This window comes from Pinus tabuliformis, chromosome 2_1 (genome assembly GCF_031772625.1).
Source record: "Pinus tabuliformis cultivar Carrire ecotype Pingquan chromosome 2_1, CPIR1, whole genome shotgun sequence".
Taxonomy (NCBI): Eukaryota; Viridiplantae; Streptophyta; class Pinopsida; order Pinales; family Pinaceae; genus Pinus; species Pinus tabuliformis.
The window spans coordinates 738,123,456-738,149,795 of record NC_142299.1 but is presented as its reverse complement, the minus strand read 5'-3'; the positions used below and the strand labels follow the sequence as shown (position 1 = coordinate 738,149,795).

At 41.8% G+C, this 26,340-nt stretch overlaps 1 protein-coding gene across 2 annotated transcripts in view; it reads right to left on the bottom strand.

The window, feature by feature from the left end:
* The window catches only part of LOC149202697 (uncharacterized), a 451,520-nt gene that overhangs the window by 40,233 nt on the left and 384,947 nt on the right, over nucleotides 1-26,340 (bottom strand). Inside the window, exons 8-9 of one of the 2 annotated variants that reach the window (XM_089403210.1) lie at nucleotides 13,849-13,904; nucleotides 13,373-13,475 (exon numbers count right to left, since the gene is read on the bottom strand). In XM_089403210.1, the coding sequence (XP_089259336.1) occupies nucleotides 13,373-13,475; nucleotides 13,849-13,904 (159 nt within the window). Of the gene's footprint in view, nucleotides 1-13,372; nucleotides 13,476-13,848; nucleotides 13,905-26,340 lie in introns of those variants that run through there. The other variant, XR_016253903.1, reaches the window with a different exon arrangement.

Genomic DNA, 26,340 nt, shown 5'->3' with positions numbered 1-26,340 from the left:
CTCTACTCATTATAACCCCTTTCACATATTTCCCATTTGGGTCCACATTTGTCCATTGGGTCCACAAAGAGTTAGCCTCCCCTTGCCCTTGTCCACACTTTGGGTCGGGTCTAGAACGATGCCTCAGAGGTTGATGCAGCTAAAAAGAAAGTAAAAAGCATAAATTGGCTATTCTCAACAGGAAATGTACCATAAAATGCAAAATATGGTTGGGCAATACAAATTTAGCACGTGGGCAAAAGCCAACATGAGCTCTACCCCTATCATTATGGCCATCACCCTGGTTCCTAGGGCCCATATATGAACCCCTTGCATCATTAAGCAACCCATGATTGTCCCAACCCCTGGTGGGCGATGAACTGGCCAACCTTAAGGGGGTAATCACATCTATATCTTACACATTATGCTCTCATTACTTGGAGCCCCAAGCAATTATAGAAAATAAAAACCAATAAAAGGCAAAAGGCATATGAAGAAGGTTGGAAAAACAAAGACCATGGTAGCTGTTAAAATTGGCAACTAGGGCCAAACTCCATGTGGGTCATCTTATTTATGGCAATTGATATTTTTCTTGGATCCCTCTCATTGAGAGGTGTAGGATTGATCTAAAGATCATCCGATTCCGATAAGTATTCATGGAGTTATGAATTTATTTGTGTTATAAGACAATTCGTCAAGGTCGGCCAGCAACCAAATATACCCCACATGTGCTCAACGTTTTAGTATAAAAGGAGATGACTTGATAGTCATTTCTACACACACTTCTATCTTGATTTCTCTCCACTTGTCTTGGGTTTTAGTGGAAGAGAAATCTAGGAGTGGAAGCCCTAGACGTTGGAGGATTGAGGCTGCCCTAGCCGCAGTCAAGAAGAAGAATGCTGCCCTAATCTAGAGGACGCAGTCAAGTGAGAAGCCCTCATGCTACAAGGAGGACAGCCCTAGTATCTATGCTACCAAGAAGACGCCCTAGCCAACACACTGGACTCTACGTAGCCAAGAAAGAGGCTGTCCTAGACAATGTGGGAAAGAGAGGCTGTTTGGGTGCTCTTGTAGGGAGAAAGGCCGAAGTTTGAAGCTTAGGGCCGCAACAAGAAGAAGCAATTCAACGTGGGTGAAATAGGGCTGTTCTAAAGCTATTTTAGGAAGACTGAGGGATGAAAGGAGGCTGAGTATCTTGCTAGAAGGCCAAGGAGAAAGGGAGTTGTTTGAGGGCTCATAGAGGGTGGAACAGTCCTCTAGAAAGGTTGCCGCAGGCTTGTTCTAAGTGTTGTAGGATGCCACTATAATGAGAGGAGGGCAGAGCCATTATTAAGGGCTAGAAGGCTGCCCAAAATTACAGTGAAGGGGACAACCTTCCCTTGGAGGACAACTGAATTAATTAAGGGCAAATTTGGGCAGATTTTAGGCGTTGTTTGGCTGGGTGTGTAAGGGTTGCCAGATGACCTAACCAGTCACCACATAAAAAGCGGTGCAGGCAACATCGGAACAAAAGTGTTGTGGAAAGCTAGGCAATGGAGCATTGTGGAACCATGATGCATGGATAGCAAGATAGCAAGGCTGCCATATGCCTAGAACAACAGTGTTTTGGGCATGAATGTTAGTTACAATAGTGCAACAGTACAACTAGGACAACTAGGCAATGGTACATACATATTTGGAGCAACATAAGTATGTTCTGTTGCTGTAGGGATATCAACAACGTTGGGTTGTTGTAAGTATATTTGAGATAACAAGCCGTGATGGGACAACAATGCTAACAACAATGATATTGTGCCACAATGTTCAATGGGACAGGAGCATGATGAGACAGAACAATGATGGGACTGCCATGTCATTGTGCAATAGTAGCACAATGGGACAACAAGCATGGATGGCATGGTGCAACATGGCAAGCTTGGACAGCATGGCAAGCATGGTGTAGTCTGGCAAGCATGGACAACATGGATAGTTGTGGCAAGCACATGAGACATGTTGTATGACAACATGGTTCAACCATGGCACATGGGATAGCAGTGCAGCATTAGGTGCAGCAGTCATGAGGTACAACATTGTGATGATGGGTGTAGTATGGTGCAACACAGTGAGGTGCAACATGATGACGAGATGCAGCACGATGATAGGTGAAGGATGTTGGAATTTCTAAGTCTAACCTATTAGAAACCCTTCATGTACTTTCTGATTTATTTCTGTCTACTTGTACTGATTAATTAACAAGTTATTTAACATGTAAATACTGAAAATAAATACAAGTACATGATCAACACATTACAGATCATCAACTAAAGGAAACAAAACAAGCACACAAGTGACACCGTTGTTTTTAGACCAGAGTTGCGGGGGAGCGCTCCCCCCCTCGCTCCCGCTCCCAATCCGCGCTCCGGGGGGGGGGGAGCGGGTTGGGGGCGTGCTCCCGATAAACAAATTTGCGCTCCCTGCCAATTTCGGGAGCGACATCGGGAGCGTCGCTCCCGGAGCAAAAATTTAATGCTCGGGAGCGATTGGGGAGCGATCGCTCCCGAGCGTTAAATATTCGCTTCGGGAGCGATCTGGGCGGAAAAAAAAGCCGCGAACGTGAAAAAAAATCCAATTAAAAAAAAAATTATGTTTTAAAACTCAATGGGGCAAACAAAAATTTCATTATCACTTGAATGAGAGCAAGAGCAAAGGAGCGAGGAGCAAGCCTGCAAAGAGGTAAGTAACTTAGTAATTTAGTTAGTTTAGTTAGTTTAATTTAGTTAGGTAGTAATTTAGTTAGTTTAATTTAGTTTATTAACTATATTTAGTAAAAAAATCATGAATCTAAATTAAATTAATAAATTAAAATTATTAAATTAATTAATCTAAATAAATTAAATTAATTTGTAGATTCAAAAGCCTACAAATATCAAACATCATGGACCTGGCTATATTTCTTGGGATTTTCCTCTTCTTGGTCCCTTTTATGGTTATTATGGTGCTGGAGAGTGGGAAACGGAGGGGCTAAAATGAAGAGGGGGATGAGGAAGCTGGAGAAAGTGGATTTGATGAAAACCATGGTGAGGAGGAGCTGGAGGAGGGTGAACATGACTCTCAAAAAACTAAACAAGACCAAACCCCATTGTGGAAATATGTTAACAGGCCTAAAGCAGGGAGAGGGGGTGGAACCACTAAATTTCATTGCCCCATTGCAACAATGATTACACAGGTTCATACACCCGTGCCAGAAAACACCTTTGTGGGAAAAGGCCATGGGATGGAGACAAACAAATAGGAATCAAAACTTGTCTAGCGGTGTCAGAAGCGGATAGAGCCAAATACATAAGGGAAGAGGAGGAAGCCCAATACAAATAAAAAAAATAAGGGGTTTCTTTGAACCAAGCTCACAATCACAAGCACAAAGAACTCCTTCAGCATCCTCCCAAGGCAGTGGATATGGAGGCACAGGGTCATCAGGTTTGAGGCATAAAACCATATCAGATTTCCTTGATGAGGGGTGTAGGAATGATGTGGATTCAAAGGTTTACAGGTTTCTCTATGCATGTGGGATACCATTCAATGTTCTTCGCTCACCTTATTGGCACAAAATGGTTTCTGCCATAAATGATGCCCCTAAAGGATACAAGAGCCCTGGGTATGACAAGGCAAGAACCGTTGGACTTGATCATGAAAAAGCAAAAATATCACATTCTTTGAATAGAATGACAAGTTCTTGGACTGACCATAGGGTGTCCATTGTATCTGATGGATCGACAAATGTAAAAGGCAAGCCATTGATAAGTGTTTTTGCTGTGTCTGTTAGTGGTGCCATCTTTCTAACTACACATGATTACTTAGACAAGTTCGGGACCGCCATCAACATTGCAAAAGCATTACTTGAAACAATTGACCGTATTGGGCCATACAATGTCATCCAAGTCATCACTAATAATGCTCCTAATTGTAAGGCAGCGGGAGAAATTATTGAGGATAAATACCCCAACATATTTTGGTCTGGATGTTTGGTTCACACATTGAACCTTTTGATGCATGATGTTGTCAAGAACAAAAATGCACAATACAAATGGATTGGTGATTTGTACAAGAAAGGCAAACAAATGATAAAATTTATTACAAATCATAGCAATACCCATGGCCTTTTCCGCAGTCACTCGAGATTGGAGTTCTTGAAGATTGCGAAGACCAGATTTGGTAGCTATTACCTCACCTTCAGGCGCCTTTTGAAGGTAAGAGAGTCATTGGCTAGCAATGGTATCAAGTCCACATTGGCAGGTATTAAAGGAAAGGGCTACAAATGCAGCTGACAGGCAATGTTTTGAACTGGTGGAGGAGGCCGCTCTTGATGGTCAGTTTTGGACAAGTGTGAGGCAAGTATTGGATTACACCAAGCCCATTTATCACATGATTCGGTTTGCAGATACAGACAAACCAGTGATTGGCGAGGTGTATGAGCAGATGGATACCATGTTGGGGCAAATAAAAGATATTGTTCATAACAGAGATCCCGACTTGTACAAACTGATTCATGATTGTGTGTATGAACGGTGGAATAGACTTAATCTTCCACTACATTGCTTGGTGTATATCCTTACGCCAAAATACTACTCTACATCTTGGTTGGGCCAACCTGCACTAGGGGGTGGGATTAGGACCAAACCCCATTTAGATGCAGAGGCAACTAGTGGATATTTGCAAGCATTAGAAAAGTTGATACCTGACAGGGAGGAATGTGCAGCTGTGTGCCTTGAAATAGGCAAATACTTCAGTGGCACTGGTTTGTTTGGTACCTTCCATGCAATGGAAGACAGAGACAGATTTGATGCTCTCACATGGTGGGAAACATATGGCGGCCATGGACTTTTGCCAAAATTGGCAAAAAAAGTTCTATCACAGGTTGTGAATACTTCTTCTGCAGAGAGGTGTTAGAGCACCTACAGCTTCATACACAATGTGAAAAGAAACAGACTCAATGAAACCGAGCAGAAAGCTTGGTTTATGTGCACTACAACCTGAGGTTGTTGAGTCATTACTGTGATCGGGCTTATGAGGATCCCACATATAAAAGTTGGGACAATCACCCAGAGGATGACAATTTGGAGGATGGTATAGTGCATCTTGAAGAACTGGAAGAGGAACTTATAAGTGATGAAGATGAAGCAACTGCAGCTGCAGCAGCCATGCCACCTCCACCTCCACCATCCAGTAGCAGTGCTCGAGGTCCGAGTCTTGTTCCTTTGCTATCGCCACCTCCATCTACACCCTCACAGGGAGGGCATGTGCCTTCTAGTTCTAGTCGTCGGTCTGTGCGGGAGACTCCTAGAAGAGCACCACGACCTGCTTATACTCCTGGAGACTCTCGTGGCAAGGGCCACATGTAGATTTACAGTGTACTTGTCTTTTCTAGTTTCTATTAGTTTTCATAACTGTTGAGTCTTGAGTCCTTGACTCTTGACTCTTGACTCTTTCATATCATAATGATATTTTTTGTAAACAATATACGACTGTGACAATGAAAATTTGAAGTTTGAAGTTGGCAATTATAAGTTTATAACTCATTGGTAATGATAGTGAATTATGAATATGATGCTTCGTGAAAGACTAAAGTTGTTTCATTTCATTTCATTATTCATGTTTCATTTTATAACATTTCATTTCATGTTAACAGTTAGAAGTTAGGACTTAGAAATATCTAAGATATTACTTCTTGTAATGGTTAAACTTAGCTTACAAGTACAACTTTGGTGATCAATGATGATAAATGTTATATATTGAATTTTCAATTTTGAAAGCTTGAAGTTGAAACTTTAAGATTGAATTTGATGAATCATGATTCATGAGACTCAATATGTTGCAGTTGTAATATGTATTTTACTAACTTGTGGACATGGTTGATGAAGATTATAATTTCTAGATGATTGATGTGATATGGTTCAATGATCAATCTATGTTTTTTTATGTTTTTTATATCTAATTCATCATTCTACATGTTTTTGTTGACATATATGTATCAAAAATTAAAAAATATAAAAAATATATATTTTTAAAAAATCGCTCCCGGATTCGCTCCCAAACCGGGAGCTTCTGAAAATGGTCGCTCCCGCTCCCGCTCCCAAGTAACATTGTTTTGGACCAATGTCCCTAGAAAAACCCAATGCGGGAAAACCGATGCAGCTATCTGAGGGTTTTATTATTATGCAGTTTATGAATACAATTTGGGTGCCAAAACTGGCTCACCCAACAGAGAATAATCTCAGCAGTAGTACCTCTCTATTCGGAAGAAGATATTTCAGCTGAAACCCCGGATAAACACTCTGATAGCTCCCAGCTCCAATCTGCCCCACGAAAACCCTAGCATCAGCCCTTTTTGGTCCAGTGTCTGCCCAACATCACCCTGGCTTGCCTTGCGTCAGCCTCTGGAGGCATTGCGTCAGTGCTTAGACCCATTGCGTCAACCACGCTGGTTCTCTGAGGCACTGCGCAGCTCTTCGCTGCTTCTGCTTGAGCCCTGGCTGGCTCTGCGTGAACCTCTGGCTGGCTCTGTGTCCCTCTCTCCCGGCTTCTGCGTTGATTCTCTCGGTACCCTCTTTGCCTCTCTACTTCTGTATTCACTGTCCCTTAGCTGCAACTCTAATCACTCTTTCGACTTCCTTAGCAAACCCTGCCCCAGAAAATCGAAATCTTGGTCAACTCGATGTATTCTCCAAGTGACCCTCAAGCCTCCTTTTATACTTTTCTCGTTGACAATTCAACGACTGAGATTAAGTCCCTAATCAACGGCTAAGATTAAGTCTGGCTTGATCCATGACTTTTGGACCCTTCTAACACAGTTTTATATTAATTCACATTAATATTTTATTTTCCCTAAGTTTAGACTTAGGGACTCCATTAAAAATATTAATTATTTTAATATCTCCCAAACTGTTTAGAATTTGCCCAAACTATTTCTAGGTATTGGAGATCTCATGTGCTTTAGCTTGTCCACCAATTTTCGTGGCTAGAGCACATCCGATGCTACCCCAAATCAACAAAGGAGTCACCTTGAAGAATCAGTTGAAGCAGCATGTCTTCAACTGATCTCATGTATCATCTTCATAGAGATGATCTATGCTCTTATCTAGATAAGTCAATAAGTCAAAGTGTTGACTCCTGTTGTAAATGTACTATCTCTCTCTCTCTCTCTTTGTGATGAACTATTGAATAACATATAAGAAGAATTGATCAAAGGTTTCCCCACATTGGGGTTTGTCCCTGGCTAGCGCCACATCTTGTGTCCTCTTGTCTTGGCTTGTCTTCTGCGATTTATGTTTATGTTCTATCTGCAGTTTACTTTAATGCTGATGTGATTGCTACTCTGGAAAAGATATTGAGCTAACTGTGAAAATTGAAATAAATTGCTCTAAGCATGGAACATACCTAAAATTAACATGGTATTAGAGCTGAGGTGAAGACAAAGCCCACGCAAGAGTGAAAGAGAAATCACCGAAGACAGTTGGGAAAGAACAAAAGGATCAGTGGATTCCTCATCCCTCTTCAAATTCACCGAGGGTGAAATTGAAGCAAAGAACATTATCAGAATCTCACAGCGGAAACTTCTGATGACCTATCTAAAGATCACTTCAATGGGAAGTCCGGATCTAAGGGTGGACGAAAAGGCAAATGCCTTGTTTGTAATAAGTTCGGCCATTATCCGAAGGAGTGTCCAAATGGGAGGGACACATCACTTAATGATGATAACAATCATTCCAGGGACATCTTCAATGATTGGAGGAATGACAGGTAATGCAGGTCATCAAGAAAATAGTTGTCTCTTCAAAGAAAGCAAGAAACCCCAGGTATGAAGAATCAAATATTGTTTCTGATAAGATAAAGAAGCGTTATCTTGTATTCGCCCTCTCCTTCAGATTCTGTGGGAATTTGGCTTATTGATTGTAGTGCTTCAAGGCACTTCATCGGATACAAGGGTGATCTCTCTAATTTAGTAGAGATGGAAACAATCGTGGGATTATACTTGGAGTCGATGCCACCTATCTGGGAAAGGGTGTAGGGAATGTTACCCCTCAATTGAATGAGGGTAACTCGATTCATTTACAAAAATCTCTTTTGTGTACATGATCGCAAGAAGAACCTGGTGACTATTTCAGAAATGGAAGTGAAAGGTTTCAGTGTGGCATTCATCGATGGAAAGGTACGTATTTGAAAATGGAATTTTTCACAGATGCTTTTGAGTTTAGGGTTGTATCAAGTTGTAGGATGGTCCATTTGGGATCATGTCAGTTGTCACATCTCATCTATAGCACTGGAGGTCTACTTAATATGGGGCCCTACTGGATGTGAGTCAGATGGTGACAGGGATGACTGAATTCAAAAATAGCATGAAGGTACATGTCTGAGATGTACCGAAGGAAAATCTTACAAGGGGACCATTCCCTTCATGTAGCTGGTCCACAGGTTTGGAACAACCCCAGGGGCTTGAGATTCATGATTGGGAATCTCATGTATGCAGGTGGAAGAAAGCCCTCTATGGCTTGAAGCAAAACACCTCAGGCGTAGTATGAGAGGATTGATAGTTGTCTGATGAAGCTGAGATTCACTACGAGTAAAGACGATCCAAACCATTGCTCGAAGGTTGTGGATGATAGACCTCTCATACCGGCACCTTCTGAGGATGACCTATTTTTGATAGGCGCAGACCCTCTCATTTGCAGAAGTAAGAGGGAGTTGGATTCCAGATGCGGAATGGTAAACTGCAAGCCTGTGACTACCTTGAGGATCTTAACTTTAAGAAGTTATATGGTAGTGATGCCAGACCAGATTTGGGAAATGCCTTTGAATTTCATAAACTCATTCGCGTTGATGTTCTTGGTGAACTTTCGTCCGAACATATGTTTTGCAGTTAGCATGATGAACTCATATATGGTTGAGCCTCACTGGATTGGTGCCAAGAATCTTTTGAGATATCGTCAGGGCACAATCTCTCATGAATTGAGATACACTGCCGGAAATGTGAAGCTGCATGATTACTCGAATGTTGACTAGGCAGACAGTGTGGAGGATCTCAAGAGCACTTCTGGGTGCTGATTCCCTTTGGGTTCTGCTCGATATCCTGGATGAGCAGGAAGCAGAAGACAGTTGCTTTGAGCACCACTGAGACTGAATACATAGCTACGAGTATGACCTTGTGTGAAGTTTCCTAGTTGTGGAAGCTCCTCATTGAGCTGTTTGTACACATGATGGATACCACCGTGATCTTCTGTGTCAACCAGGGGGGATTCGATTGTTGAGGAATCCTATATTCTATGATTGCTCCAGCATATAGACATCAGATACTACCTTATCTGGGATATGGTATGTCGATGAGCAAGGAGGCTCCATCACATTGAGACTGATGTACAGGTTGCAGACACTCTGTCAAAGCCCAGGGGAAAGGTCAAATTTGTGACTTTCCCGAACGACTTGGAGTCGTTGAGATACCTTCTTATGAGGGTCTTGCATGTTGCATGCATTGAGCTCTGGGAGCTCCGGGGGGCTTGGGGTACTATTAGAGCAACATGCGACCATAGGGCGACTCACCCTCCCCTAATGGTGCGTTGTGTACAGTGTGAATGGCTCAGCCTTCTCTTGTGATACCCCGAGGCGACTCAGGGACAGGATGAATGGTTCTCCTGTCGAGGCATCCTACCCATGCAGTCTGGGACTCATGGGAAGTACCTCTCATTTGGCCAATGAGCAGGGAAATGGGGTTAGGGACCATAGTAGTACTATCGATGGATGCATTGTTGTATCTACCGTACTCCTTATGCAATGATGACCTCCATTGATCTGGGATCAATGTAACTGATTTGGGATCAATATGAGTGGTTTGAGACACTCTCTTATGATATTGATCTGGGATCAATAAAACTGACTTCGAGTCAGTAGAGAATGGTATGAGATATTCTCGATCAATTCTTCTTCTTCATGGTTCAGCGGAGCAGAGCAAAACAGAGCAAAGTAGAGCAGTGCAGAGCACTAATGGTAGAGATAGTACAGTTGGACATATGGATCAGCAAATGGAGTTCTCCCAAGTTGAGAGGGAGTGTTAAAATTGGCAACTAGGGCCAAACTCCATGTGGGTCATCTTATTTATGGCAGTTGATATTTTTCTTAGATCCCTCTCATTGAGAGGTGTAGGATTGATCTAAAGATCATCCGATTCCAATAAGTATTCATGGAGTTATGAATTTATTTGTGTTATAAGACAATTCGTCAAGGTCAGCCAGCGATCAAATATAACCCACATGTGCTCAACGTTTTAGTATAAAAGGAGATGAATTGATAGTCATTTATACACACACTTCTATCTTGATTTCACTCCACTTGTCTTGGTTAGTGGAAGAGAAATCTAGGAGTGGAAGCCCTAGACGTTGGAGGATTGAGGCTTCCCTAGCCACAGTCAAGAAGAAGAACGCTGCCCTAATCTAGAGGACGCAGTCCAGTGAGAAGCCCTAACGCTACAAGGAGGACAACCCTAATATATATGCTATCAAGAAGAAGCCCTAGCCTATACATTGCTCTCTACGCAACCAAGAAAGAGGCTGCCCTAGACAGCGTGGGAAAGAGAAGTTGTTTGGGTGCTCTTGTAGGGAGGAAGGCCAAAGTTTGAAGCTTAGGTCTGCAGCAAGAAGAGGCAATTCAACGTGGGTGAAATAGGGTTGTTCTGAAGCCATTTCAGGAAGACTGAAGGGATGAAAGGAGGTCAAGTATCTTGCTAGAAGGCTGAGGAGAAAGGGAGCTGTTTGAGAGCTCCTAGATCATGGAACAATCCTACAGAAAAGCTGCCACAGGCCTGTTCTTAGGTCTGTAGGATGCCACTGTAATGAGAGGAGGGTAGAGCCATTATTAAGGGCTAGAACGTTGCCTAGAATTATAGCGAAGGGGACAACCTTCCCTTGGAGGACAACCGCATTAATTAAAGGCAAATTTGGGCAGATTTTAGGCGTTGTTTGGCTGGGTGTGTAAGGGCTGCCAGATGCCCTAACTAGTCACCACATAAGCAACAGTGAAGGCAACAGTGGAACAACAATCTTGTGGATAGCTAGGCAATGGAGCATTGTGGAACCATGATGCATAGACAACAAGACAACAAGGATGCCATATGCCCAGAGCAACAGTGCAGAAGTACAACTAGGACAACTAGGCAATGGTACATACATATTTGGAGCAGCGTAAGTATGTTATGTTGCTGTAGGGACAACAACAATGCTGGGTTGCTATAAATATATTAAGATAACAAGCCGTGATGGGACAACAGTACTAGCAGCAACAATATTGTGCCACAATGTTCAATGGGACAGCGACATGAAGAGACAGAACAATGATGGGACTGCCATGTCATTGTGCAGCAGTGGCACAATGGGACAACAAGCATGGACAACATGGTGCAACATGGCAAGCTTGGATAGCATGGCAAGCATGGTGCAGTATTGCAAGCATGGACAGCATGGATAGTTGTGGCAAGCACATGAGACATGTTGCATGACAACATGGTTCAACCATGGCACATGGGACAACAATGCAACATTAGGTGCAGCAGTCATGAGGTTCAGCATTGTGATGGGTGCAACATGGTGCATCGCAGTGAGGTGCAGCATGATGACGAGATGCAGCACGATGATAAGTGAAAGAGTCACCTTGGAGAATTAGTTGAAGCAGCGTGTCTTCAACTGATCTCATGTATCATCTTCTTAGAGATGATCTATGCTCTTATCTAGATAAGTCAAAGTGTTGACTTCTATTGTAAATGTACTATCTCTCTCTCTCTCTCTCTTTATTGAACTATTGATGAACATATAAGAAGAATTGTTCAAGGGTTTCCCCACATTGGGGTTTGTCCCTGGCTAGCGCCACATCTTGTGTCCTCTTGTCATGGCTTGTCTTCTACGATTTATGTTTATGTTCTATCTGCAGTTTACTTTAATGCTGATGTGATTGCTAATCTGGAAAAGATATTGAGATAATTGTGAAAATTGAAATAAATTGCTCTAAGCATAGAACATACCTAAAATTAACAGTAGCTCATGTACCACGATCATTTTGACTCAAATATTCGCAATAGCCAAGCAATGATCCTAGATCCTTGGTGATCACATTAACTTAACGAAATATCATTCTTTCACCTCTTTTCTTCGTCCCCTAAGGATAAGGATACTTTCTAGGGTTGGTGTGAAATTTTAGGGAGGAGGAATTTTAGTATTCCATCCCGACAAGTTTCTTCATTTATGTCTCCTCTAAGCATCCTCTAGTTTTGAATGAATTCCGTTTGTGGAATTTCAAATAGTTTGATTCCCTAGCTATCACACCAAGAGTGAACCCTTGAAGTTGCTTTGACATGGGGATTTCTTAAAGGTTTGCACTTTGTAGTTCATCATTCAAAACTTTTTCTCTTGAGTCTTACTATAGGTGATTATTGGATGAGCCTTTACCACGGTATATCTCTCAACCCTTGGTCTCTTATAATATTTCTCTCAAGGGGTTTTTCATGGAAAGTCACCCTAGCTTCTCCCAAAGATCACACTTTAATTGAATCCTTCCATTGAAAGAGCCATCCTTGCCTCACTTTGAACCCTAGTATAAACACATCAATCACAAGTGAGGGATTTTGGAAGTTTTGATCTTAGGCATTCATCATTTTTGAATATTCCTAAGCCCGAGGTCATCCTTCATAGGTCTTTCTTGGGGAGCCTTTCAGCTTTACTTTAGGATTTTGAATAATTAATTGAGTCGCTCCTTTGAATGGGCCTAGGAAATCATGTTATATCTTTCCATTGATCCTATCATTCAAGTGATTTCCTCCATACCAAGACTCCTCCAATCGGTGAAAGTCTGTAAAGAGCAAGGGACATCGAATGAGGTGATAGTGGGTCCTTGTCCCGTTGTTGTCATTTGGTCTAGTAGCTGTCCCTTAGGAACCCCTCCTAGGGCCCTTGCTAGATTTAGCGGTAACAAGGTTTGTAGGCTAACGACACTCTTATAAGGATGAAATGGCTCTTGAAGATGTATGGAATAAGAAATAATGAAGGGAGAAATGTCAATTATGCCTACATCCTGAAGTAACATTCAATAATCAACTATGCCTACATCCTGAAGTAATGTTCAATTATGCCTACATCTAGTTCAAGTCTGCCTAGGATATGGTATTCATACTACATAGTACATACCAGTGCTCTCTGTCAACTAGAAAAGATTATTTTTGAAAATTGGGCCTTATTTATGATTTCCAAGGGTTTCTTGTTTTGTTTTCTATGCTTATGTTACATCGGGAAAGTTCAAGTAAAAAGATTAAATAAAACAATGTTTGCTTCATTTGCAGAGGCCACATGGTAAATTAATGAAAGGTACGGTAATTTGGTATTCATACCTCATTCACTGTCAATATTTTTCGATTGCGCATGATCCAATGGCCATTGCACATCACCGATTCAATATTTTCTGTTCTCATGCAATATACTAGGTTGGAAATGCTGCATACAGTGAAACATGACTGCATTAAATTTAAGAAATTTACATATTCTAGAATATTCTGATATTTCTATTCTCAGCGAGGAGATTGAAAAATCCCAAATGAAATTTTTTTTCTATTCCCTATTGAATGACCTACTGTATTCCTACTCCCATAATGGATGAAATGAAGCTAACTTCACCTGTGCATGTTCATAAAATCAAACAGGTGAAAAGAGATTTAAAATTTCATTCTTCATATGGATGTTCTTTTTAGTAAAAATGATAGGTGATTTGAAATTTCTAGAGAACTCTTATGCAGTTGTATGTCATAGATATCATCTTAACGTCAACTAGAATTGAGAAGATATGTATAAAATAGTAAAGAATCATTACGGATCATGTAAAGGGATTGTGCACCACAATAATGGATCGATGACTAAAAGATCAGCCTGAAACAATGAAACACACATCAATTAATACATAACAATTAATACATAATCCCAGATATTATTAGAATGATCTGTACTAACATAGTTCCACATATATATTCACATTAAAAAGAAAAATACTCTGGTTTTTTTTGGAAAAATACATCTTATATTTACAAAAAAATATTTACAATCAAAAGAGAAAAATGCAGAAGGGTACAATCAACTTCATAACATCTTCCTAAGAGACACTAGAGCAGAAAGAAAAGCAAAATTTTCTTTGTGATCCAAAGATTGGGCATTTTGTTTAAAAAGCTCCCTTAGACAAAAGCTAATGGCATACCTCAATTTTTCACAATGCACTGAAAGTAGAAAGACAGCTGACCGCCTAATTAAAAACAAATTTACACCTAATTTTCCACAACAAGGATAACACCGACATCCACAAGCAATGCCAAATCCCTAAAAAAGCAGTACATACAAGAGAACAACCATCACCAAACAAATCAGTGCACCAAAGCACCATAGTACATACCCTAGAGTAACACACCATGTTGAACCTCAAACAAGCCAACATCCTTGGCAAATTGACACTCCCAAAACATAGGCTGACAATCTCCAAGCATGGACAAATTTGTTGCTGCTTTTCCTCAAGAACGGAAGGGGATCATCATTCTTGTTTTTTAAGATGTTGCAGCCACCTTTGGCACACCAACATTGGCCTATTTTTCCATTTCTTTCCTCTTAGCTAAAGACACCTATGTACATGCTCCAATTCCACAAATTGGTAAAGCCAACAAATGAGCTTTCACACAGTAATAAGTGCTCATGAAATGATTGTTGCAATAGTTTCATTTCCAAGCAACATTGCCTCCTCCCTTCAACTTGTTGTTTAGCCCTTGCTCTATTGTGACAAACTTCCACAAGGGATATTTGTTTTCATGAGCATGCCGTCTTTCTAAATTAATTCTTCCCTCAACATTTGAAGTTGTTGTTGTAGCCCCACTTCCAATAGAGAGAACACTTGCAGACCCTAATGAAATTGGAACAAGAGGGGCATCTCTAATGGTGACATTCTTCCCCTTCCTTTGCCCCTTCCCTACTGCCCTTGATTGAGCCATGAATGCTGTTAAAAATAATCATCATTTGGATTGTATTCTTATCTATTGTGAGATTTTCGCTATCCCTTTTAGAGGAAGCTTTTGGATGTAATGGATGAACATTGATGTCTGAACTTTGGATATCTCTCTCTTTTCTTGGAGCTTCATTATTGGCATAATTTGGTGATTGGATATACTCTTTACACATGTAAGTAATATTTTCATGTCTATTTTATTGATTTTGGTCAGCATCGGATGTGCTCTAGCTCCGAAATTTTGTGGAGGGGCTAGAACACATGAGATCCCCAAAACCTAGAAATCGTTTGGAGAAATTCCACCCGAATAGTGAGTTATTAAAATAATTAATATTTTTAATGGAGTTCCTAAGTCTAAACTTAGGAAAATAAAAATAGTAATGGGTATTAATAAAAATATGGGTGAGAAGCTTCTAAGAGATGAGGATCAAGTCTGTTTTAATCTTAGCCGTTGATTAGAGACTTAATCTCGACCATTGATTTATCAACAGGAAAAGTATAAGAGGAGGCTTGAGGGTCAATTAGAGATACACCAAGTTGATTAGTTAGTTTGATTTTTCTGTGGCGTGGTTTGCTGAGAAAATCGAACCATTGATCTGAGTTGCAGTGAGAGGGGCAGAAGCAGAGATTTGGATCGGAAAGGAATTCCAATCCAAAGAGTATGTGGCAGAGATGCAACAGTAGCATTAGAGAGGCAGCGTAGAGGCCTACGCAGCCCAAGAAGGGCTCACGCAGTCTAGGAGGGTCTCTTGCAGTGCCAGTGCATAGCATTCGTAAGAAGTCCGAGATTTTTTTGGAGAAGTGAGGTTCTGAGCCGAGAGGGCTGAACAACAGCCTTCCTCTAGCAAATCGATCCAACAGAAGGGGTGACGTAGTCTTCTGAAGGCAAGACGTTGGCCCACGTACTAATTGTGTAGGGACTTCGCAGTATCTGTCGGAGGAGCTAGATCGCTCATTGGATCAGCTGTGACTTGAGGAACGAGGTAAACCCTCTTATTTATTTCTTGCTGTCATGATTTCTTTGTAAGGTTAGCCAGTGTGAGAGGAAACCTGTTGTACTCAGATTCTGCTTGCTTAATAATACAAACCCTCTATTTGCTACACCAGTTTTCCCGCATTGGGTTCTCTCGGGGACGTGTTGTCCAAAAATAACGGTGTCCCTTGTGTGTTTGTCTCATTTATCATTTCAGTTTATGATTTGTATGTCAATGTAGTCTGCAGTAGTGTTTTTCATCATTGTTTATAAATTAAATAACTTGTTGAATGAAATAACAAGTAGGAGATGCTAAACCAGTGACTGCAGTAGGATTTCTGTTTGTAAAGATTCAGAAATTTTCACATGGTATCAAAGCATTGCAGATCATAGGATATTGAAGCCATCAGCCGGGAGATCCAACAAATCTGTTGCAGAGAGGCAATTGTCTCGAGTGACAGCACTGTTCCAGAGCTAGAGACGTAGAGGGAGTGCGATGCAGTGCAAAAGAGGTGACACAGAGGCTTGCGTAGTGCCTGTGTCAGCATTCTGAGCTAGGTGAGGGCGACATAGTAGTTGGGAGGAGCCCACACAGTAACTTTGTCAGCTATCTAGGCCAGTGCAGAAGCAGAGGGGCAGATCAGGCTCACACAGAGCCACGTCATCTTTCTGAGCCAGGAAGGAGTGACGCAGTGGCCAGGAGGAGCTGATCTAGCTCACACAATGACTGCACAGAGCCTGAGGAGCTCAGATTCTTCAGTTGCTGGGGTAGAGGGAGTAGTGCAGATTAGATCTGAGGTGTTGGTGGGACGTTGTTGTTGCTGGTGCAGAACAGTGTCTGAGGAGACTGAACCAAGGTAGAAGGAGTCAATTCCTTAACAAATTTCTTGCTAAAGAAATCTAGGTCTGGGTTGCTGAGCAACAACAAAGGAGGATTGGAGAGGAGTGATTCGACATTGTTTGGTGGAAGGATTTCCATGAAGGAAATAAAGACTCAGAGGGAGTTTAGAGGGAACTTGTTCCTTAGAGGATTTCTAGTGCCAAAGAAATCTGGATCCGAGTTTTGCTGCGCTGTAGCGAAAGAGGAGAAGAGAACTTGTTCGACACTCATTTGAATAGAGATGGCAGTTAATGGACCGAGGGATCAAGACAGATTAGATGGAGCATCCAACTTTGTCATATGGAAGGCTAGGATCCTGGCAGTCTTGGACAAGAATCGCATCAAGGATTATGCCTTGAAAGTGATGGTTGTATGGGTCGATGCTGATCCTCTCAAGAAATACGAGGAGGCTCAACCAAAGGCAAAGTGCATGATCTTGGACGAGGTCAAGGATCATGTGGTCCCAGATATTGCTAAAAAGGAAACAGCAAGGGAGATGTGGGAGGCCCTGACCACCTTGTATGAGGGAACTTTAGTTCAACATATGATGTTGCTTGAGAACCAGTTGAGACAGTATCAGATGCAGAAGGGAGAAGAAATCGATCCCTTCCTTCTCAGGTTGCAAGGGATTCGAGACCAGCTGACTTCGTGGGGTCTACACCAGATCCTGAGTTCATGGTCAGAACTGCCTTAAATGCAGTCACTGAAGACTTGGGAGACCTTTGTCTAGAGCATCTTGGGCAGGGCTTCTCTCCCCATTTTGAAGGAGATATGTGCAACTCTTTGACAGGAAGAGATCAGGCGGTTAACCAAGGCAAGAAGTAGCGACAAAGGAGTCAGAGTCAAGAAGGAGGAAGAGGAGGATGCAACTCTTGCATCAGTGGAACAACCAAGGCAGTAGAAGAGGAAAAAGAAAGACATAACCAAAGTCAGATGCTTCAGATGTGGGGAACTAGGACATTTCGCCACTCAGTGCCCTCGGAAGAAGTGCAAGGAAGAGAAGTCTGAATCAAAGGCTACTCTAGCGAAAGCTGACAAGTGTTGAAATTTCTAAGTCTAACCCGTTAGAAATTGTTCTTGCACTATCTGGTTTATTTCACTTACTTGTTTAATTTCTCAACCATCTACAGATCATCAACTGAAAGAAATAGACAAACACACAAGGGACACCATTATTTTTGGACAATCGTCCTCGGAGAAACCCAACTTGGGAAAACTAGTGCAACAGTTTTGAGGGTTTTATTATTAAGCAACTTTTCTTGAGTATTACTGGGTGCCAAACTAGCTCACCCGACAGAGAAATCTATCTGGTAGTAATACTTCTCTACGGAAGCAGATATTCAAAAAGCCTGCTCCACAAAAACTCTCCAACGCCTTTATGAGAAACTGCGTCAGCCCTCTGATGTTCTGCGCAGTCTCTTTGATCCTCTGCATCACTCACGCATGCCCTCTGGCCCTCTGCGCAGTCACTCTGACCCTCTACATAGCTTTTGTTGACTCTGCGTCTTCCTCTCTACCTCTACGCTGGTCTTCCGACACTATCTCTGCCTCTCTACTACGCACTCACTGCCCCTCGCTACAACTCTTATCATTGGTTCGATTTCTCTTAGCAAACCCTGCTCTAGAAAATCGAACTGACTGATCAACTTGGTGTATCTCCAACTGACCCTCAAGCCTCCTCTTATACTTTTTCTGTTGAGTCTTCAATGACCGAGATTAAATCTCTAATCAACGGCTAAGATTAGATTTGGCTTGATCCATGTCATTTAGAACCTTCTAACCTAGTTTTATATTAATACCCATTAATATTTTTATTTTCCTAAGTTTAGACTTAGGAACCCATTAAAAATATTAATTATTTTAATATCTCTCTCATCAGGTAGAATTTCCCCAAACCATTTCTGGGTCTTGGAGATCTCACGTGCTTTAGCCTCTCCACCAATTTTCATATCTAGAGCACATTCGATGCTACCGCAAATTGTTAATTTTAGGTATGTTCTATGCTTAGAGCAATTTATTTCAATTTTCACAGTTAGCTCAATATCTTTTCCAGATTAGCAATCACATCAGCATTAAAGTAAATTGCAAATAGAAAAGAATTATAAATCGCAGAAGACAAGCCAAGACAAGAGGACACAAGATGTGGCGCTAGCCAGGGAGAAACCCCAATGTGGGGAAACCCTTGATCAATTCTTCTTATATGTTCTTCAATAGTTCAACAGAAAGAGAGAGAGAGATAGTACATTTACAATAGAAGTCAACACTTTGACTTATCTAGATAAGAGCATATATCATCTCTAAGAAGATGATACATGAGATCAGTTGAAGACATGCTGCTTCAACTGATTCTCCAAGGTGACTCCTTCACCTATCGTTGTGCTACATTTCGTCATCATGCTGCACCTCACGATGCTGCACCATGCTGCACCCATCATCACTATGTTGCATCTCATCATGCTTCATTAATCATGATTGTACCCATCACTGTACTGCATTATGTGCCATTGCTGCACCATGTTGCCATACTGACCTATGTGTTGGCTGCACCTTGCTTGCTTGTTGTCCTTAGCATGCTTGTTGTTGCATGCTAGCTGTCCCTTGCATACTAGCTATACCAATACATGCTTGCTGCACTAAGTATCATGTTGCTGTCCCAATATTAGTTTGTTGTCCCTTGCATGCTTGGTGTACTTGCTACTAAGTACCATACAACTGTCCCAATGTTAGTTAGTTGTCCCTTGCATGCAACTCTCCTTCAGAGACAGATGCTCCAGTTGTCCCGGCAATTCCCGACAGTTGCTCTAGTTGTCCTGGCAATTCCCAGTAGTTCCCAGCAGTTCTGGCAGTTCCGACAGTTTTGGCTTCTGCCCTCTGCGTCAGCTTTCTCGACTATTTCGGCAGTTCCGGCTGTTCTGGCTTCTTCCCGCTGTGTCAGCTTTTCCGACTATTCCGGTAGTTCCCGCTGTTCTGGCTTCTTCCCTCTGTGTCAGCTTTCCTGGCTGTTCCGGCAGTTCCCAACAATTCCAGCTATTTCCAATAGTTCCGGCTTCTGCCCTCTGCGTCAGCTTTCCCGGCTGTTCCAGCAATTCCCAGCAGTTCCGGCTGTTTCGGCTTCTGCCCTCTGCATCAGCTTTCCTGGCTATTCCAACAGTTCTCGACAATTCCGGCTATTCCTAGCAGTTCCGGCTTCTGCCCTCTGCATTAGCTTTCCTGACAATTCTGACAGTTGCTGGCAGTTTCGACAGTTCCCGACAATTCCGATTGTTTCGGTAGTTCCCGACAGTTCCCAGCAGTTCCCGACAATTCCAGTTGTTCCAGCAGTTCCTAATAGTTCCCGACAGTTCCGGCAGAGTTACCAGATTCTGCCCTCTGTGATTAGGGTAGTGCTATCCCTTAGGATCTCTCCTCCTACTAAAACCCAAAGACAAGTAGAGAGGAAGAGATCCCAAGTGTGTTGAAATGACTTGAAGGCCACCTCTATTTAGACTAAAACATTGAGCCCAGGTGGGGTTTATTTGGTTGCTGGCCGACCTCGATGAATTGTCCCATAACACAAATAAATTCATATCTCCATGAATACTTATCAGAATGGATGATCTTTAGATCAATCCTACGCCTCTCGATGAGAGGGATCCAAGAAAAATATCAGCTTCCATTAATAAGATGACCCACATGGAGTTTGGCCCTAGTTGCCAATTTTAACACAAATAAACAACGAGGACGATGATGAGGATTGTGCTATGAGTGCTCATGCACCTCTGGAGAAGAGGTGGGGCAACATAGAGCTGTAGTCGAGAGGACTACACAAAAGGGGCAGGATCCTTGAGGTTTCCAAACTCTTGGATCACATACGGCTATGGGAGCGTTTAATGATAGTAGCAGAATGACGGGAGTCAGTTGGTGCAAGGGATGACGAAGTGACAATGGCAGAGCTAGAGTGCCAAAGTCTGAAGCAGCGCAGTAGAGTGTTGCAGCAGTGCGGGAGCACAAAGCAGGTACAACAATAGCGCAGTAGCATCATAGGGTCAACACAAATTAGCAGTAAAGGTAGCTTCAGCATCACGAGGTATCCAGATTGACCAGTATGTCAGCTTTTGGGTGGCTTTTCAGTTGCTTACTTCTCAGCAACTAAGTTGCAGTGCAACAGTTAGTAGTGGCAGTGCTATGGGGAGCATGATGTAGCATATTGAGAGGGAGCTGCAGTACAAATGCAACAGTGACAGTGGAAGTGTCATGGGCAGCAGTACAAATTGCAGCAATGCAGTGGATGAAGGATAGCAAACCAAGCATCAACAATACAGAGGACTGCGTTGATTTAGGGTAGTATCGGATGTGCTCTAGCCATGAAAATTGGTGGAGAGGCTAAAGCACATAAGATCTCCAAGACCCAGAAATGGTTTAGACAGATTGTACCCGATTTGGGAGATATTAAAATAAATAATATTTTTAATGGAGTTCCTAAGTCTAAACTTAGGAAAAATAAAATATTAATGGGTATTAATATAAAACTAGGTTAGAAGGTTCCAAAAGTCATGGATCAAGCCAAATCTAATCTTAGTCGTTGATTAGAGGTTTAATCTCGACCGTTGATGGACCAACGAGATAAGTATAAGAAGAGGCTTGAGGGTTAGTTGGAGAACACAATGAGGGAGACTAGCCAGTTCAATTTCTAGAGCAGGGTTAGCTGAGAAATTCGAACTAGTGGTCTGGAGAGTAGTAGGAAGCAGCAAGTGCGGAACAGAGAGTCAGGAACAACACCAGAAGACCAGCGTAGAGGTTGGAGAGGCAGACGTAGAGGCAGTAGACTGCGCAATCACTGGAGGGCCTGCGTGGGTGACGTAGAGAGGCCCAGTGTTGACGCAGAGAAGCAGGAGCTGACGTAGCGGATTTGGGAGCTATGCAAAGGTTAGCTAGCCTGACGCTGAGACTGGGAGAAGTGTTGGAAAATTTTCTCTCTGTTGGATAAGCCAGTTTGGCACCGAGTTGTACTGAAGAATTGCTGAATAATAAAATCCTCCCTTGCTGCACCGGTTTTCCCACATTAGGCTTGTCCGGCCACTGTTTTCCAAAATCTCTGTGTTGATATGTAGATTCTTGTGCATGTGTTTGTTTCTGTTTTACGGTGTGATATCTGCAGTAGAATTTATTTTAATGTTTACTAAAGGATTCTCATAAATAACTTATTGGGAAATAAGTAGGTAAAATAAATCAGTTGTTGCAGTAATAGAATTTTCACATGGTATCATAGCAAGTAATCAGAGATAGGAAGGGAAAATCAATTATGGGTTGAGACCTAAGTCACCTGACACGGGGATTCGGGACACGTAGGATTCGGGATTCGTGGTGTCGGATTTGGGACACGTTGACCCCCGGAACAGGACACGTTATATATTATTTTATTAAAAAAAATATATATATATATTTAAAAATATATATATATATATATTTAAAAATATATATATATATATATATATATATATATATATATATATTAAAAATTAGTTATTACTTATTAGCATATTTCTTACACAAATTTTAATTAATGATACAAATTTATTGATTTCAAACATAGATCTTCATCTATAGCTATTAGCATGCATAGTACATACAAATTCAAATAAATGTCAGTGGTACTGGTCACATAAATGATAAATCTATTAAAAATTTAAATCATGATTCATAATTCATAACTGAAAGACAACTTACAACTACAAGATAGTAAGATAAATACACTGACAACTGTAGTTTTCTCATTAAGTCATCAAATCAAAATCTGTTACATAGGTAGTGTTGGTGCAATGCCAATGGCAAATAGAAATAGAAAATATAAAACAACTATAGGTATACAAGCCTCAAGGCATCAATCAGTGTCAGAATCAGCATCACTGTCCCCATCATCATGGTCCCCACTGCTCTCCTCTGCATCCTCCTCCTCCCTGTATCCATAGTCGCCTCTGCATCTGCTGGTATGGAGGTTGACCCCTCTAAGTCATCAAAACTAATAGGGTCTAGCACTGGATCACCGAGATCCATGTTGGCCAATGCCAACTCAACAGTGGTGTCCAGACCCATATCTTCAGGAAAGACATCCCACATCTTTGTCTTTCCCCTCAACCACTCTTCCCTTTGCCTGTAAATAAGACGAAGGTTGGTGTGCACATACACCATTGTCTCTGTCCTGGACTGGTCAAGCCTGTTCTTCTTCACAGTATGCAAATTCCCATATGTGCTCCAATTCCTCTCGCAACAAGAGGATGAAGTCACCTGAGAGAGGAGCCTCATGGCTAACTGCTGAAGAGGAGGGCTTGTTGCCCCATGATTTGCCCACCAAGAGTAGGGCTTCTTAAGCCCCCTGTCTCTAATCACATCATAACCTCCAAATCGACCAGTGCCAGTGGAAAACTCTGCAAAGGCATCCTCCACCTCAGCAAGCAATGCACTATCCTGATAAATCCGCTTCAATGCCTCTTTCCTCCCCTGTGAGATTTCACCATCCATGTGAGGAGGGAATCTGCGGGAAGGTCCACCATTCAGCCACTCATGGCTGTAGTATTTGGGGTTCAATGAGTGAGCCAAACAATGCAAAGGTGTACAATTCTTGTCCCATCTGCGGACAAGAATATCATGTATGGTATCGCAGAAGGCCTCTGGTGATGTCTCATACTGGGGGCACTCACTCTGTAGAATAATGCTCCTCACAGACTCAATCATGGAATCCCATCCCTCATAAACCTCTCCTAGGATGGGTTTGTCTGTATCTGCAACTCGAAGCAAAGAGATGATAGGGTCCATGATCCGAATAATTAGATCTACCCTCTCCCACCAAGCATCATCTAGTACCGTGTCCTTCACTCTTTTAGAGGCTGCCTGATCTGTCTTTCTCCAAAAAGACCAAAACTCAGAAATAACCATGGACCCAAGAGCAGTCTTGACCTCCCTCAACCTCTTCAACATCATGAATGAAGATGCAAACCGTGTATCAGCAATCTTCAACAATGATAGATTGCTGTACTCCTTGTAGATAGTGAGGGCATTTGTATGATTTTGCACAAAGTTACGGATATGTCTTGCATCCTCAATAATGCTTCCAATCCAAAGCACATCAGAAGCAATGGATTTCAGTGCTAAGTTCAATGAATGGACAATGCAAGGTGTCCAAAACACTTGTGGATATTTAGCTTCCACAATCATGCCAGCCGCCTTGCAAACAGGTGCATTATCTGTAATGATTTGCACACAAGAATCAACACCTACCTCTTCAACAACTCTAATAAATAACTCACCCATAAATTGTGCATCCTTGTATTCGCCAAGTGTATCCACTGCTTTCAGGAAAACTGGACCATTCAAGGAAGACACCATGAAGTTGATGATTGGGTGTCGTGCTGGATCTGTCCATCCATCAGAAACAATGCTAACCCCAGATGTTGGCCATGATGCCTTAATAGGCTCGAGCATTTTTTGCACCTCTTTTTTTGCCTTCGTCAACAATGTGGTTCTCAGCTTCTCTGACCCAGGAGGCACATACCCTGCTGGAGCCCCTTGAGTTAGAGCTCGGCACATCTCAACAAATAAAGGTGAACGTGCAACATTAAATGATATGAAGTTTTGATAGAAGAAGAAGGCAATGGTGAGATCAAGCTCTTCCTGTCTCTCTTTTTGGAAAATCCTGTCCATTGGACCAAGTGATCTTCTTTTTAATGCTTGTCCCCCAGTAGAAGTAGAACTCTCATATGGAAATTTGGTGGTGGCTTTCCTCAAAAATGGAAGGGGGTCTTCATTCTTGCCCTTGGGTGCTTTTGATTTTGAAGCCAGTGCCACATGTTCCATACCAACATTGGCCTCCTTTTCCAATTCTTTTCTCTGTTGTGAAGTAATAACTTTACAAGATCCAATCCCACAACCAGGTATAGCCAACAAATGTGATTTCACACGGTAATACGTGCTTTTGAAAGAAATGTTACAATAGTTGCATTTCCATTGCACATTGCCTCCTCCCTTTCCCTTGTTGTTTGGCCCATCCTCTCTTGTGACATATTTCCACAATGGATATTTTTCATTGTCTTTAAGTCCTCTTCCCTCAACATTACTTGCAGCAGACTCTGATGATATTGGGGGAGGAAGAGCATCTCTACCCATGACATTCTTGCCCTTCCTTGCTGCCCCTGCTTTTGATTGAGCCATGTTACCTCAACCTGTAAAAAAAATGAACAAACTGCTGTAAAAATTTAAATGAACAAACTGCTATAAAAATGAACAAACTGCTGTATTACGAAACTATTTACCTAAATTTATATACATATATATAACTTGTTATATTTGAGTGGACTCAGGACTGGGATTTGACTGAGTTATGGGCATGCTTAGCTAATAGCTTAGTTCATTGATGACATTGACAGCCTACAGCCACAGCCCACAGGTTATTTACTTATCTATATATGCCATATGGACTAATACGTTCACGGTTCTTTGAATCTTTTCCTAATGTGCAGACATAATACTCATCACTACCTACAATTTTTTGAAGCTGTAAGACATGCCATTAAATGATTAATGTAAACAACTTCAATATGTTCAGTTCATGGTTTTTTCAGTTCATTCACTAAGATAGAATGCCTTGTTAAGTTGAAGTAAGTTCCACTTGAGTTTCTGTAGCAGTAGGATTATTATGTTGCATTTGGAAATCGTCCATAAAGATTAATTTTACATTGATCAGATAAATCGATTACAACTTTCAGCATTCTGCTATGTTGTTTACTTGAATGGAATATTAACAGAGCCACAGTGTTTTGTACAGAGTTCCATTTATAACTACACGTTTTCTGTCCTGATTTGTAATAACATATGAACACGTTTATAGACCTCACGTTTCCATCGTTATTCAACGACCCTAATAAACACTTTTTCTGCCATGATTTCTGAACTGCGATTAGCCATGCCTTTTGAAAATATGTAAGCTAGTTGTTCCATAGATATGGTGGTATCGTATTATATAAAGATGACGATCTTTCTGATTTATGGTCATGACTGTTTACAACCACACGGGTTTAAAAAATCACGGGTTTACAACATAGCATTGCCACTGCTCGGGTTTTCTACCGGTGATTATAACGATTAAAATTTAAACGATGCCTGTGCGGCTGTGGCTGCTTACCTGCAGTTTAACGATGCGGCGATGCCTGACGCAGTGACGTTGGGTGGACTGTGGTCGTTCGGCAGTCCGCTCCTCGCAGCAACAAAGAATTCTGAATGAGTGAATGAGCTGAAGCCTGAGAGGGACGCCCCTTTTTAACGTTGCAGAACCCTCAAACCGAATCGCAAACCCTCAAAACGAATCGAAAAACCAAGACTCGCTTTTCAGAATCGAGACACGATTTGTAAATTAGGGCACGTTGCTGGACACGACGTGCCACAATAGGACACGACGTGCCCTCCAAACCTGACACGAATCGGCATAGAATCGTGTCCG